We start from the raw sequence: 15,995 nt of genomic DNA, 5'->3' as shown, positions 1-15,995 counted from the left end.
GCTCACTTTTCTCCTCAATTCTCGCCATAGGGGGCAGATTCTCTCGGTTCCCAAGGTGGGCTTTTTTGGAAAAAGCTTCAGAGGAGTAAAGGTGCAAGACCAGGAAGAGCATGCTGCTTTACCGGCACCCAGTTCTTCCCCTCTTTGTACCCGTGGGCTGGCTCACTGCCTTCTGTTTATCCAGTGTGAACTAATGAGTAAATAAATGTGTTGTTGAGCCAAACCCCTCTCCTGTTAGTAGACAGTATATGTCCTTGTTAACTGCTCTTGTTTTTGTCCTTCCTCAGTTGGAATTAACGACCTCTGGAAAGATGCCTTTTATGTTACCAGGACAACAGGGCCAAGCTCCGAAGGCCATCCAGCAGCCCTGGTGGTCAGCAAGCTTAGTCTACGGTGGGCACTGATGGAGGGCCAGATGGCCCAGCTACAGGAGTCCACCCCCAAAATTGGCCGTGGGGAGCTGCGAAGATTTCTCTCTAGGATCAAGTTTGTTGAAGCTCCCTACGAGGTGAGTGGCTGCTGAAATGTTGTTACTCTTGAGGGTTTAGGACAAATACTACCAATTCCAGCTTTGTCCTTTACAAAGGAGGGAGAATGGGGAGCTTTCTTGAATAGATGAGTATCAAGACAGTTGTTTTGGACCAACACTTATTTCCTATGGATGCCTTCTGACCATGAAGAAATGGTTCTCAGTTGTTCTCAGCTGGAAATAATAGCATCTTCCATAGGGGACATTTGACAATGTGGGGTCATGGTTTTTATTGTCCCAATGACTGACAGGGGTGGATACGACTGGTATATTCTGGATTGGGGCTAGTGATGCTGACATCATGCAGGGCTTGCAGCAGTCACATACTCCAGAGAATCATCTTGCTCAAATGCTAATGTTCTCTCCCCACCCCTACTCCCAAGAAATACTATAGTCTAGTTCAAAGTTCAAAGCTTATCATGGAAAAGGACAATGTTTCTGGGCCCTTCTGGAGGGAGGAGATGTTTACAGGCTACTGGGGCTAAAGAAAAGGGCAGGAAAATAGAGGAATATTCTGACCTTTCGTTTTCCTCCTTTTCTTTTAACATCTCTACCATGAAAAACAATAAAGTCACTCCTAACTCTTTTTCCATAGATCTAATCTGATGGAATCTTCAGTTGCAGAAGAAGTGAACAGAGTGGATATCCTTTCTACTCTCCTGTCACTGTAAAATCTGTTCTGTGGAGAGAGGACTTCTTCATCCTCATTTTACCACCTCCCTGATGGTCGTAAAGCACTTGGGAAGGCATGATGGAGTACTTTGACAACAGCATGATCTATTTGGCTGGGGCGTCTTACCTACCTTTTCAGTTCCTGCATTAACCCCCTCTAGGAGCTCTGCGTGGACCGTTTGGAAAATGTGAATCTCTTAAGTATTTTATTTTTTTGGTATGTCTAATTTATGAACTCTTGCTGGGAAAGCCAGTGAAGTCTATGATTAGGAAACATTTTGTTGTATATTATGCCGTGTGTGTATTTTTCAGTGTTATGGTGAAGTTCTTTTCCAGATAATATCCTAAGCTTCAGGGATCCAGTTTCTGGTTTGTTTGGTCACTTTGAGACTTCTAGATGCCCTACCTCTGATTTTGAGGGCCACTTACTTCTCTCCTTATTCTTTCCCACCTGTACCTTAGCTACTTCCACACTGTAGACAGAGTGAGAAAGACTTGTAGTGGAAGACTGAGTTACCCTTCACAGCATTTTCACCTCTTTTAATATCCTGTTTCCTTAGATTTTTCCATCCAGTGTCTATGAAGTGGCCGCAAGAATAACCATATTCCTATCACAAGGGGAGCGAGAGGATGTAGTCTCAGTGACCCACCTCTGACCAAGTCCGTATGTTGTGTGATATGTGGGTCTGATAGTTCTGCTAGTCACAGTCTTTTTTCTGTGGCTACATCGGAAGCGTATGTGTGCATGCTGTCTTCAACTTAGAGGAGAACTGGAAGTCAGGAGGCTTTGATGTCCTTATCCTGCTGTATCTCTTCTCTGCATCTTTTTCTATAGGGCATCCTCCATAGCACCTCTCACTCTGCTTTCTCTTCTATTCAGGGATATGTTTCTGGACTTTTGCTTCTGCCACTTGAGTCCAGGATACAGCCGTTTTGTCCTGCATCTCTCCTTTCCTGTAGAGCCTTTGAAGCATTGTATTTTGGGAAAATTCTTCTGTAAATACTGTAACTTTTATAAATGGTTATTTAGAATTCTCTCCAGTGCTTACTTCTCCCTTCTTCTGTATAAATCTGTTACGTCAATTAAGTTCTCCTCTGAACTTTTAGGTCATGTTTATATAGCAGAAAATTCAATGTTAACAGGTAGAAAACTGCTTCTTAAATAACCTGATAGGTCATCCCTCCGTGCAACTCAGGTTCTCTCTTTACCTGGGCTTGTATCTTTTTTTTTTTTTTTTTTTTTTTGAGACGGACTTTTGCTCTTGTCTGTCAGGCTGGAGTGCGATGGCATGATCTCGGCTCACTGCAGCCTCCGCCTCCTGGGTTCAAGCGATTCTCCAGCTTCAGCCTCCTGAGTAGCTGGGACTATAGGCATCTGCCACCATGGTGGGCTAATTTTTTTTTTTTTTTGTATTGTTAGTAGAGACAGGGTTTCATCATGTTGGCCAGGCTGATCACGAACTCTTGACCTCAGATGATCTGGCCTGGGCCTCCCAAAATGCTGGGATTACAGATGTGAGCCATTGTACCTGGGCGGGCTTGTATCTTTTAACCTGTGTTAGAAAAGGGATTCTAGAAAATTATGAAGTTGAGATTTAAAGGGATATCTGTTAATTACCCACTGACAGGCATTATGACATAACAGGAGGTTGGTAGCAATAGATCCAACAGGCGTGTTGCCTGGGCTGCAGATTGGCCTTAATAGGTTTCTGGGTGCCTCTGCCTTAAGATCCTGAAGGCAAATTTGGTTTTAACAGTTTGGAAGTCATCTTGTGGTTCCAGCTTGACTTTGGGGGATAAAGAAGATACACTAGAGTATGGGAATGATTCCAGATAATTTCGAGGATTTGAATCCACTTGAGTATAAGGGCCTGGGACTTAGTTTGGTTTAGTGTAGAATTTTAAGGATTAATTTATAGGCAGCTGAACACCCAAAACTTGGATGGTGGTCCTGTGGTCGGGCTGGGCTGTCCAGGCATAATCTGGTTCTTTGTCATGTTAAGGCTTTCTGGGAAGCCAGCCACTCTATGCAGGAGTGAAACGTGAAGTTGTTTACTGAGGACCTGTTTTGGTGGGATTGTGTGGGCAGAGGACTGTGTTTATACAGAGTAAATACCAGAAAGAGATGAGAGGAAGCTAGAAAAACATAATGTCCCTGAATTCTTCATGGTGTATTTGCAAACTAACTTGACATAGATTCTTTTGACTACAATAAGTTTGAATCTCTCCTTGCCAAACAACATTATAAGCTTAGTTTTCTTCTTCCTCTTGCAGCTGGTACAGAAAGGTATAAGTGGTGGCTGAAAATTGAGGAAGCTGCATCTGACCAATGTGGGTGCTGGTTTCTTGTGAAATGTGTCCCTAAACCTTCTTCTCCTTGCAGGCAGCCACCTACCCGGGTGTCTAAAATAGGAAATACTCCTTTCTTTCTCTAATCTTATCATGGGGTTGCCGGCAAAGCCAATATGACCACTACTGAGAAATAGTAATGACTTCTGCAAATGCCAGGGTCTTCCCCTCTTCCTTCCCTTAAAAACCCTCCCTTTTCCTTAGACCCCGTTTTTACCATCCCCCAAATGTGTGGTATGGTGAAACTAATCCCCCTGAATGTGAATTGCTATCCTTATTGCCCTTATTAAAGAAGAGCCAGCTGGTATATTGTCAGGAAGCACTATTTAAAATGTGAACTGTTACAGAGTAAATAAATACATACTCTACGGGAATATGCTTGTGTACCATTCTCATTCTTCTTAGCCATCAAGGATGGTTTGTTTCCCCATATGGAAAAGAGAACGGGCAAGTAGATGTGTGGCATTCTTCATGGAGGAAATAGAAGGGATGAAAAGGTGGGATCCAGAGAGGAGCCTGTGCCCCCTTGTTCACTGGGAAGTCCCTGGTATGACTCTCCAGTAGGGAACCACAGTCCCATCTGAATAGCCTTGGTAGGCTGTTTCTAGAAGTGACCTTGACCCTGTGTGTTGTTGGTGTTTTCTTGTGTTAAACCACTCTCCTAAGGGGTCCTGGGACAATATTTAGTAACACTTTTACTGGGTACCTACTGTGTGGATGCAGGACACTGCCCCAGGCAGTGTGGAAAATCTCTGCGACATGGGAAAGCACTCAGGGGTGCTTCTGTCTTCCTGTCTGTGACTTCCAGAACAATTCCTGTGTACCATGGAAAGCTGAGCCACAGTCACGCTACTGTTAACTTGGTCATCTCCATTTCTTCAATTTCCAGGGGGATAACTAGATTTATCAGACCTTTAAGGTCAAGAAGTGTATTCTTACCCCTCTTTTATCTCCATGGCTTAGCCCAGAACCTGGCGCAGAAGCTATCAGTATAGGAGAGGAGGGAATTCTGGATGCGTGAGATACAGGGTGGATGAAACGAGCTGTAGAGGAAAAGACAGCAGGGGCACCCAAGCATCCCATAGGACTTAAAGATAACCCTTATTTATAGCCTCTAAAAACCATGCTCAAGAGACAGACTTTGGCTTAAGCACATGTTGATAATCAGTAGACATGTAAGGTGGGGCTCAAGCCTACTTCCCAAACCCACTTAACTCCTAACACTGCTCTTCCTCTACAGATGACCTAACTGCTTCTTTCAGCTCCTGGCTGGCCCCTCGTGGAAATCCCTTGTTCCGCAACTCCGAGTAGAAGTCTACTCCTTCAGAGACAGAGTGGATGGGCTGATTATGATACTGGTGGTAGCCGGTCAAAGGACCCACGGTGGGGGCTGCACATGACAGCCGCCGAGGGAAACACTGGTGGTGGTGCGGTAGGCAGTTCGGGTTTTCCTTGAAGCTCTTACTGTGCTTGCTCTTGAACTCCAGCACCATCCTGGTGTACGTGTTGAAGGTGGTGACAGCCGACGCCATGCAGCAGGTGAAGGAAAGCCAGGCCATGCTAGGGACAAATGGCACAAAGTCAGAATAGAACTCTCTTGAGAGAAAAATGTCATGACCTCTACCTATTAGTGGACTAGCCTAATGCCTTGTAGGAATTTAGGGAATTCCCACCATGTAAAGCACTGTGAGGAGAGAACTTACTGCTTTCTGAAAAGAGAATGACTCATGTAGTCCTAATGTCAGACAAGAAGCTTAATGGATATTTGTTTTCATTGAATTGATGAGTTGTTGGTGCCACGCCCTTTTCTATCTGATGTGCCTATTATGTGTGTGTGTGTGTGTGTGTGTGTGTGTGTGTGTGTGTGGTGTGTGTGTTTATTTAGACTCCTATTTCCCAAGCTGCACTGACCCTTATAAAATCTCTTAAGATTCCCCAGGCCTGTAGCTATGCTGTATGCAGTGGATATAACCTGCTGTATGCCCTCACTTTCCCACCCCAACACATAAACACACACACACACATACACACACACGCCCTGCCAAAGCTGCCCCCCACTCGGATACTGGGAGGAATTATCCCTCTTCCATCTTCCTTTGTTTTGAACATAGCAGTCTTAGGGTCAAGGGTCCACAAAGTTGAGCGTCTAAGAGTCATTCAGGAAAACATTTACTACAAATTGGGAGGTATTATAGGTTGTACTAGTGGAATTTGCTTCATATGAAAACTGTGGTTTTGGCTTAAGGGAGTTCGTAATGGATGGGACAGGAGCTGGAGATTAAGAGAATCTGGATGGATTCAAGGAAGTAAAAGCAGACACTAGAGAACCATATTAAACACATTCTGGAAAACTTGGAAAGTCAGATCTCTAAATCTCCCTGTGGTTCTGGGAAGCTCAGGAAACAGGAAATTTTGAGAGGTTAGGGAGGGACTTCATGAGGACAAGTGATGGTTAAAGCCAGGCCATATGCAAGCACTCTGTGTTCATATCTGCTGCCTCTGACAAATGCAGTAGGTTCAGTCTGGGATGCTTCTGGGAGTTGATTGATGGGTGTTGCCTAGCCTGAGCTCTACAGCTGTAATGCCAAGAACGGCCTGAAGACAGTCAAAAGGTGAGAAATGCTGGATCTGGGAACTGCGCTGAGCTGATGCCCTGGCTGGTGGAGTAGACTCAAGACTGCCAAATCAATAGCACAAGATTGTACCACAGGAAAGTGGATAGGGCCTCACAACAGATGTGCAGGCTTCCTTCTCTGAATGGAAACTTGAGCCCATCACTGTGTCTTTTCAGTGCGCTCACAGTACTTAGCACTTATCTCGGCAGTAAATATCAGTACAGGTCGGCAACTTGCCGTGAATAAAGAGTGCTCCTCAAGGGAGAAAGTAAAGAGCTTTCAACGATAATATTTAATTTGAATGTGTTGCTTTGTGATGGTTGCTGTCGCTCTTTTTAAGAGAAATCTAAAATGACCCCTTAGTTCTTTAAGGGTTGGAGAATGACTGTGATAGTGAAGTTTTATTTCCAACACAGTTCGACAGAATAAGAACAGGTACAGGAGGAAGTGAAGAGGAGAGGAGCAAGCCATTGACAGAGAGTGCAGTTCAATCCAAATTTCAATTTCCTCCAATTCCAAATGTCCTCCAACACCTTGAATTCTATTTTAAAAATACAGCATTTCCATAAGGCCTACAAAATCAGTCTTGTTTCCCTGGGGTGATGTATATACCAGATGAAGAGGCAACTGCCACAGCTGATGAGCAGGAAAACTGGACAAAACCACATCCTCCCAAGACAAACCCGAGGAGTCCTCCCTGTACCCTCTCAGAAGGCAGGGAAGAATGGATGTAACCTGATGATGCAGCCCTGTGTGTGTGGTCGACAGACTCCTGCGGTGCGGGATGAGGAGAAGGCAGGGCGACACCCGATAAGCATCTAGCTGAGGGTAGAAAATCTCATGAAGGTTGGCTGGACAAGGGCTACAGAGGTTCAGGAGATGACAGCACTTACTAGAAGGCCCAGCCATAATTCCAAACATGTGGTCTCCAGTCTTCTGGACCCAAGTTGGCAGTTGCCTGGAAGACTTGTGAATACATCATGTGGGCCACCATTCCTAAGAGACCTAAGGAGGAAACAGGAAGGTAGAGCCCTTAGAGAAAGGCTTTCATGCCATCTGTCAGGTGTACGATTTTGGAGGATCCTTCTCCTTTTGTGGTCAGGCGCAGCCTCTGTTGGAGTAGCCCATTACCCTATGCCACCACATTTCCCGAAGACTAATCCACAATGGGGGCTTCTCCTTAAATGCACATATTTGTAATAGGAGGCTGAAAGCTGTGGAAAAAGTCTCTGAGTCAATGCTGCACCCAAGGCCACTGCACCCCATCCTTACTCCTTCCTACCCAAACCCCAATGTTGGCTTAATTATTCATCTTATATATGCATCTGTCACTTTAACCAATGGAGACTGGTCTTGAAATGCTGTATGTGTGTCACAACTGAAAAGTAACCCAAACAATAGACTGTACATATTGAGAAAGCTTGCAAATAAAGGAACACAGGTAAATCATTTTGTAAGGCACATGGTGATCCAAAATGCAATTTCATGTGTCACTTCACTTTAAAATTAAAGATGCCAGGGCTGGGCATGGTGGCTCACGCGTGTAATTCCAGCACTTTGGGAGGCTGAGGCGGGCAGATCATGAGGTCAGAAGTTTGTGACCAGCCTGACCAATGTGGTGAAACCCCGTCTCTATTAAAAATACAAAAATTAGCCGAGTATGGTGGTGCATGCCTGTAATCCCAGCTACTCGGGAGGCTGAGGCAGGAGAATCGCTTGAACCCAGGAGGCAGAGGTTGTGGTGAACCGAGATTGCACCATTGTACTCTAGCCTGGGCAACAAGAGCGAAACTCCAAAGAAAAAAAAAATTGAAGATGCCTACTATCTCCATTCTTTATACTGCCTTTGGGCTCCTTCTGGGCAAAGACTCATGCCCTCCAGCCAGGGTTTCAGAGGTGGCCAGGGCCAACCACCTTCTCCCACTCCAGGAGCAACTCACCTGACAGGACAGAGGAAACAGCAGCAAAGGCGCTCAGTTTGAGCCCGCAGGCAGGGTTCCCAGTGAGTAGCAAGTCCGTTAGTAGCAGGAGGAAGCTGATGAATTGAAGTCCGATGTAGGTGATCTGCGTTCCCAGGGATAACCAAAGGATTTCTGCCAGAAACCAGAGGAAGAGGAGCGCTCACCCTGACGGTTAAAAAACTGAACAAGTAGTGAGGATAGGACGTCTAGTAGGAGTTAAGATCCTAGCAGCATCCGAGAAGGGGAAAATGAGGCACAGCGGAAACCAGTGAGGAACATTATTTCATTCCAGTTCTTTGACATCACTCACAGCTCGCAGTCCATAACCAATATATACTCAAGTAAGCTTGACTGACTGTAAATACTGTTAGGGAGATTTGAGAAGAAATCATCAAATTTTCATAAATCCTGCAGGGATATAATGTTACTCTAGTTATTTTGTCTCTCTTTTTCCTCATTTAATTTGGGATGGTTCCCTCCCTCCCTCCCTTCTTCACTCCTTTCCTTTCATTTTACAATCATCATCGTCATCGGGGGAAAAGGAGGAAAAACCTAAGCCTTCCTACATGGTTACTTGGCAGCAGGAGTAGGTTAGCGCTGTTGGTGGCTTTCTGTTTGTGAATCTTACTTATCCCTGCTGTTCTGTTTTTGCCTCCCTGCATATGAATGACAGTTAGCTCAAAGGGGAATTTGTGTCACCCTGTGGGGCTCAGAAGAGAAAAGCAGAAGATCACAGTGCAGTTTAGATCCAGAGAGGCCCAAGTCTACGGAAACTACTGTAAATTCCTTATCAGACACATACTTGCCACAAAGCCCCAAGGGAAGGTAGGGGAGGGAAGCCTTCTCCATCAACCGCTTCCCTCCAAATCGGAAAGTGGGGTGACATGGGCCTTGCAACGTGGCAAATTCCAGTAGTCCTTTCTCACCTCTCTCGGTTGGTGGTGTGAGTTCAATGAAACTTCGGCACCTCTCCCCTGAAACATAGGAGGTACAACATCGCGGAGCTGCTGCCTGGGATGGTTTGGATAAAAGCCTTCCCCACCCCATACCGGGCGCTGCTCCCTCTGCTCTGACAGCACCTGCCCCGCATAGAGCAGGAAAGCAGGAAAGAATGCCTGGGTGAATGAATGGCAAAGCCAAGAGTCAGCCCAGAGAGACTAATTTCTCTCTCTTCAATCTCTGATAATGCAGAAGATGTTTCCCTGAGAGCGCCTACATAGGTTAATGTTCCCATTTCCCATGTCCAGAAGAGTTAATGATCTTAGTGTAACTTTTGCTTAATACCTTTTGCTGCTGCTGTACCACTGGACCGAAGGGCTCTAAAGTATTTCCAGGACTGGGGATGGAGCAGTGCTAAGTGGTACAATAACAAATACAAATGTAAATACACACTTTTAAAAAATTCCTCTTCCATCTCCCTTTTAGCTCAAATAGGGAGAAGTGGCAGATAACAAATGGTTCATAATTCTGGGCATTAGAAAAACTTCACTATCAGGTGCTTTCTTCCCAGGCCACAGAGTCACCTTTCAGTACTCTGGGCAGGGAGGAGGAAGTATCTTCAGCTCATTCCTGCAAACCTCAGGAACACACACGGGCCAGCACCTGCCTGCTTTGCTAGTGAGCACTGAGGGGCCGGGGACCTGGCAGATCTGCCTTCAGCTCCTCGAAGGCTTCCTTAAATGATTTAGTTACCACCCTGGCTGGCTTCGTTTCCCCTTCTTTTAAATGGTAGTAGTAATACTTAGAATGAGAAAACACTTTCGGGCCAGGAAGAGGCTGTAAAGATGATCAACTGTGATGCTTTCATCGCATAAATGAACAAATCAAGGCATATAGAAATGAAGTTCTTTGTATGAGGTCACAGTTGAGCAGAGCTAGAGCTTTCCTACAATATTCCTGTCCCTTCGTATTGTTTTTAAACAGCAATTCTAGCTCACTAGACTGGAAAGCCTCATAATGGGAAAGGTCTAAATGAAACTTTTAAGGTTAATTCTATTTTTTTTTCAAGATGGAGTCTCACTTTGTCACTCAGGCTGGAATGCAGTGGTGCGATCTCGGCTCACTGTAACTTCCACCTCCCAGGTTCAAGCGATTCTCCTGCCTCAGCCTTCCAAGTAGCTGGGACTACAGGTGCACGCCACCACACCTGGCTAATTTTTTGTATTTTTAGTAGAGATGGGGTTTCACCCTGTTAGCCAGGATGGTCTTGATCTCCTGACCTCGTGGTCTGCCCACCTCAGCCTCCCAAATTGCTGGGATTACAGGTGTGAACCGCCACACCTGGCCAGTTAATTCTATTTTTAACATGCTATTTTGAACCAACAAGTCTACTAGAGAGGGAGGAAGTGAAAAGCCAGAGGATTTTCAACTTCATGAAAGGGCACTAGACAGAGGTGGAAGGTTCTGTGCTGGGAGGAGGGTGAGGCCCACTAGGGTGTGGCAGTGCTGCGCTTCCCAGGGCAGCCCCAGCAACAGGTGGGCCTACGTGGTTTCCATGCCTGCATTAGATCCCTTGCCCACCCTGACCCCGTTGCTCTTCCATCCCAGAATGTAGGCTACCTGGTTCTTCCACAATTTCCTCACAGGATAGCCACATGCCACTCCGGAAGCTCCGGAAGGAGAAGCGGTCATCCCCAGTCTCCCAGTTGTATTGTACCACCTCCTGGGTGGATGTGTTGGCGACGTCTCCATCCAGGGACACTGGCATGTCAAAGCACTTGGCTGCCAGATCTTTCTCGCACAGGGGCTTGGGCACCTTCTGTGTTCCCACAAACCAGTAGTTGCTGAACAGGGATATTGTCGAGAAGCTGAGTGATAGCATGCTGAGGATGGCAGATAGGCGTGTCCGCTGGCTAGAGAAGGCCTTCGCGAGCTCCATCTGTAACAGACAAGCACAAGTGGAAAGGAAAGGAGCAGGGAGCTTGACTCAGAGCCCCGTCGGAGATGTGGCCATGCTTCCCTGCACTTCCTGGGCTCAAGCCATACTCCTCCAAGGCAGATAGACAACCCGCCTCTGACAGTTTTCTCCAGGGGCCGCATGGAAGCCTGGCTTCAGGAGTGGTCTGGAGCAAGCACCTGGAGAGTCTCAGGAAACCAAATCCCAAAATGGGGGCCTCAGAAGCAGGTGTCTCTGACCTTCTCCTGTCCTTCTGCCTCAGTCTGACTCTTTCGAGGCTAGCTATAGAAACAAGAATCTCTCTTCCTCAAGGTGGGTCACAGAACCCAGAGCCCCTTTCCCCAGAGCCAGCCGTAAAACCTAAAAATATTACTTGAACTTTCCCCTGCCTTTCTGTATATAAACTGGCCCTAAAGAAGTGATCTGACCTCGATTGTTTGACTGTAGGTCAAAAGACTCCCATCCTAGAGAGGGTCCTGCATGCTCAGAGAGGCCAAGAAGAATCTAGACAGACAGGCCTTGCTGGGTTTCCTCACTCAGTCTATTAACGTTATTAGATCTAATAATAATTAGATCTGTTATTAGATGCAGTGGCTCACACCTGTAATCCTAGCGCCGTAATCCCTCCTGGAGGTGGGAGGATCACTTGAGTTCAGTAATTCATGACTAGCCTGGGAATCACAGTGAGACCCTGTCTCCGCGAAAAATAAAAAAAATTAGCCAGGCATGGTGGTACATGCCTGTAGTCCCAGCTACTTTTGAGGCTCAGGTGGAAGAATCACCTGAGCCCAGGAGGTCGAGGCTGCAGTGAGCCATGATCATGCCACTGCACTCCAACCTGGACAACAGAGCTGCTTGTCTCTAAAAAATAAATAAAAATAATTAAAAAAAGAAAAACAGTGGATCGTACCCTTTAAGTCCAATCATATTTCTATGTGACTGTCCATACTCTGTTGGACCTAAGCACAAAACCAGACAATTCCCCTGCATCTTTGGGTCTTCATTCTGAAGGTTCTCATGTCACGTGAAACTATGATCAAATAAACTTGTATGTTTTTTCTCCTATTAATCGGCCTCTTGTTTCTGATTTTCAGTGAAACTTCAGAGGGCAAATGAAAGATTTCCCCTGGCCTCTACAACCACAGGGATGATACTTCTTCAAGTTGAAGCTTACACAGATATAACTACAGAAAAGCAGTGGTCTGCATAGATTGACAGGGCTTGACGCTGGGCAGGATATGCAGCAATACACAAAGTAGGATAAAGGCGATCCATCAGAGAGGACAAATTAGAATGAGGGATGCAAAAGTCAGAGTGAATTGGATGTGAACATGTTAAAATCTTTCACTTCTGCCTCAAACGGTGAGAATGGAATCAACATAGCCTCCAGCTGACAAATCCTAGGGAGGATGTATGTGCGTGTGTGTACCTTTATGGTGAGTGCCATAATGACCCCACCAACAAAGAAGAGCAGGAGGATCATTCTGAGTAGCAGTGATGGATCTGCCAGCAGCCACTACCTTTAGTTCTTGGACCAGCAAGAAACAGTGAAGGCAGATTGCTGCAAATATTGACACTACTGCTGGCCAGGCACTGTCTACTAAAGTCCTGCCCCTCTGAGGCTCACCCCAAGTCCCAGATGCTTCAGGGAGGCCCCCTAACCTGCACCTTCTGTGGGAAGTGAGGCTTGGACCGGCTTCAAGGACGCTGGTGTATACCTTCTTAATGGTACCCTTTTCACATTTGCCATTAGGTAGCAAATGTGTCTGTGATTTTTATCTTTCCCATAGCAACTAGCACAGTGTTTTACACATTAGATACTCAATACTAAATTGCTCAGTAAATTGAGGATGTTCTGAATAAGCATCAGATAGCAATAACCTCAGAGGTTGCAGAAACTTAATAGTTTATATAAAGTTTTAACTTTATATAAAAATGTATAATTAATATAGAAATATAAAATATAAACACATAATTATATAATTAATTGACAAGGCAGTTGATAACTTTTGGAAAAGTTTTGCATAAAGTTTAAACTTCGTAAAAGCATAGAAAAAGAATTGGGATCATTCCAAATGTCCTTTGTGGTAATTGTTTTTGGCTTTGTCTCCACTGACAGGTAGTAGCACTGACTTGCTGAGGCATTTGCTTTTGTAGCAATGTGAGTTATTGGTGTCCTCTTCCCTGCATTATAGATTCTTCTGAAAGGAGTCATAGCAATGAATATTAAACTGGAAACCTCCGGGGGAAGCAGATGGATGCTTTGGGGCCTGGAGGATTAAAGAGGACAGTGAACCTACTGGGATGTGGGACTATTGAACCCCTTGGTGAGGAGATGGGGCTTATGGTTCTGGGAGAGGTAGCAGTCAGGCCCAGCTTCCAACCACTGCCACAGAGATAATAGAATTTCAAATGCGAGGTGGCTGTGTGGTGCCCGTGTAGGCTGGACACCAGGTATGGTGTCCACACAGCCATGGGTAGGCAGCCAAGCCCTTGGTTGGTGGAGAGGAACCTGGAGGGCTGTGTCTTCCAGCCTGGTGTGTAAGTGCCTGCCTCACAGTGGGGACATGGGGGAGGCTGCTGAAAAAACTGAGACCCTGGGTGGCTCTGGCTGGAGCCCCTAATCTGTGTGTCATTTTCAGCCTAAGAGAAGAGGAGGGCAAGCTAAAATATGACTAGTATTAGACTGCCAACTCTGTTGAGTGGTGGCTTGGAGCCAGATTTAATTTGACTTAGAAAAGTAATTTGGCAAGTCTCTCACTTTGTGTTAGAGCAGTTTATACAGTTACATTAACGCACACTGAACAGGAAAGAAGCCCATGCTTAGTTGCTGACAAACGCTTCTTAAAGTAAACCTTCTTGAGCTTTCCAGGGGATCCTTCATATCAGAATTAATCAGACTTAAATCTGCTTAGCTTAAGAGCCATAAATAAAACCGTAGCTAAATGGACAGGCCCATAAATTTCCCTCCCTTATCACCCCCAGCTTTATGTTTCTACATTTAACAGAGAACTTTACCTTAGAAATATAACAGTTTGTTCTTCAGAGTTTCCAAGGACTATGACAGCGCATATTTCAAACAAAGTGTATATTATTTATGGTAATAAGAAATACACAAAGATCATATATATATAACAACCAATATACAAAACATGATAAAGACAACTTCTGGAAAGCAATCTGCTAATGTGATTTTACTTTTAAAAGTACTCAACAAATTAACTGTCAAGAATTGTCAGTTCTTGCAAGACTCTGGGTGACCTTGACTAAGGACAAAAATACTGCAGCATCTGGAAGAAGGAAAGATTTTCTCTGGCCAGATACTGAAGTCGTATATTGCCCGGTTCCCCTTTCCTAAAATGTTTTCATCTTGGTTTTAGTTATGAAAATCCTACTGGTTTTAGTCATCATTCTCTTACTGTGAGTCATCCTTTCTAATAATTCTTACATTGCTTGAATAAGAAATGGACTTCCAGGTAAAACATCTTCACGAATCATTCTGTGTAAAGACAGACTGAAAGACTTAGGCCATTCTAAATTTTGCAACCTCAGCGTTCATTTTTCAACAACTATTTTCAGTCTGGTTGGAAATTTGCCTACTGTCACATCAGATTTTAATTTCACACTCAATCCATTTCAAGTTATGCTTGCAAGATTTTAACTCGACATTCAATCCACTTCAAGTCATATATATTTGCAAGTTCTTCTCTGGGTTATTCAGAAATAAGAAAAAATAATGAACCCCATACCAAGGCACACCCACTTTGTGGCACCAAGGTGACAACCAATTTATGGAAGAGGCAATTTGAAGAATAAAAAAGAGCTTAGACTGGAGCTCAAAGAGGTTTCTTCCAGAAGGAGTGTCCCCAGGGAGAGATACAAGAACCTCATTCAATAATCATCTTCTTGATATCGAATGATAATCTCACTTGAGACTTTCTAAGAATTATCTTCAACGCTTATCGTACCTTGCCCTTTGTCACATACTTTACTCCTTTCCTCAAACATGCCTTTTCCTGCTAGGATCCAGATACCTCTTGAATTGGAAGAACAAATCTAATTTTGCAATGGTTTCCATAAAGTGATCCTGAGGAAGTAATGGCCATAAGAACAACTCTATCTTTGTGTACACGACAGATCCCATGCCAAGGTAACTCTTTACTCTCTAGAAAAGGGACAGAGTGGTTTCTCTAACACTCAGGGCCTTAGATCATTAGGAAGTGCGTAGGCACCAATGTGTCATCAGTAACACTTCCATCGACATATATTAACACAGAGTAACCCAGAATTAGCATAGGCTAGGAAGGACAACAGATCGATGAGGCAGGTGCACTTCTTAAAAGAACCAGGTACAAAATAGCTGTAGACTGCATCTCTTGAGCAATAAGAAAGGAAGCCGGTTACCTTGGCCATGGTCAGCGTCTTGCAGCTTGTCTGGAAGAACCGAAGGATGCCATCTGCCCTCCAAGTCCCTTTGGTTTACTGTTGCAAGAATGCAAACTGTCTTCCCACCCTCCTCCCTCTCCTCCCACTCTCCCCTTCTATCTCATATCTCATTTGGAGTACCTCATGATTAAATGCTGCCTTACAGGGAACATGGGCATTTAATAATTGACAAGGCAATCAGAGCCCAGCTGTTCTGGGAGATTACACCAGAGAGCTTGCCAATGGGGATCTGGGATTAAGCACAAAGAAGCAAGGACCTGCAATTTGCAGAGGAAAATTTAAAAAGTAAATGATGGTTTAGTTTCCACTGCCTGCCATTCCTTAGGTAACTGGTGTGAATGGACCGGGCTTGACTATATGGCAGACATTAAGATATGGTGGGTCACCATTACTGCAGAAGTTTACATTCCCTTGATGGCGGGTTTCCATCCCTTTGAAGAAACTCTGTTCTCTGCAATGTCAGGCCCTCATGGAACCTGAACAGGAAATAGCTTCCTTGTTCTAGGGGTGGTTTCAACCTTCCAGCT

General features: G+C 44.9%; 2 protein-coding genes across 6 annotated transcripts in view; one reads left to right on the top strand and one right to left on the bottom strand.

Moving 5' to 3' along the window:
* Positions 1–12,091, top strand: part of FAM234B (family with sequence similarity 234 member B) — a 44,833-nt gene extending 32,742 nt beyond the window's left edge. The window contains exons 12-13 of the mRNA XM_003934536.2: positions 288–508; positions 1,125–12,091. Of these exons, the coding sequence (XP_003934585.1) occupies positions 288–508; positions 1,125–1,130 (227 nt within the window). The 3' untranslated portion in view covers positions 1,131–12,091. The remainder of the gene's footprint in view (positions 1–287; positions 509–1,124) is intronic.
* On the bottom strand, positions 4,355–11,004 carry LOC101034870 (germ cell-specific gene 1 protein). 5 transcript variants are annotated; one of them, XM_039461750.2, is made up of 6 exons: positions 10,686–11,004; positions 9,411–9,551; positions 9,053–9,100; positions 8,106–8,258; positions 7,059–7,170; positions 4,355–5,110 (listed from the first exon to the last, which is right to left on the bottom strand). In XM_039461750.2, exons 1-6 carry the CDS (start codon positions 11,002–11,004, stop codon positions 4,768–4,770), a joined length of 1,116 nt encoding a protein of 371 aa, XP_039317684.2. In that variant the 3' UTR covers positions 4,355–4,767. The 5 variants fall into 5 exon arrangements, with proteins under 5 accessions (XP_039317684.2, XP_039317683.2, XP_039317685.2 ...); XM_039461749.2 differs by having other exon boundaries at positions 8,933–9,100; positions 9,411–9,479; XM_039461751.2 differs by having other exon boundaries at positions 7,059–7,197; positions 9,411–9,479.
* Positions 12,092–15,995: the final 3,904 nt, after the last annotated feature.

Source organism: Saimiri boliviensis, chromosome 7 (genome assembly GCF_048565385.1).
Source record: "Saimiri boliviensis isolate mSaiBol1 chromosome 7, mSaiBol1.pri, whole genome shotgun sequence".
Taxonomy (NCBI): domain Eukaryota; kingdom Metazoa; phylum Chordata; class Mammalia; order Primates; family Cebidae; genus Saimiri; species Saimiri boliviensis.
This window is presented reverse-complemented; position numbering and strand designations above follow the sequence as displayed.

Excerpts from the sequence above, each read along its gene's own strand:
- LOC101034870 (XM_039461749.2), bottom strand. The coding sequence starts at position 11,004 with ATGGAGCTCGCGAAGGCCTTCTCTAGCCAGCGGACACGCCTATCTGCC. Across the intron at positions 9,101-9,410 it reads TGGTACAGCAGCAGCAAAAG|GGGAGAGGTGCCGAAGTTTC; the intron begins GTATTAAGCAAA and ends CCTATGTTTCAG. Across the intron at positions 8,259-8,932 it reads CCTTCCCTTGGGGCTTTGTG|AAATCCTTTGGTTATCCCTG; the intron begins GCAAGTATGTGT and ends GGTTTCTGGCAG.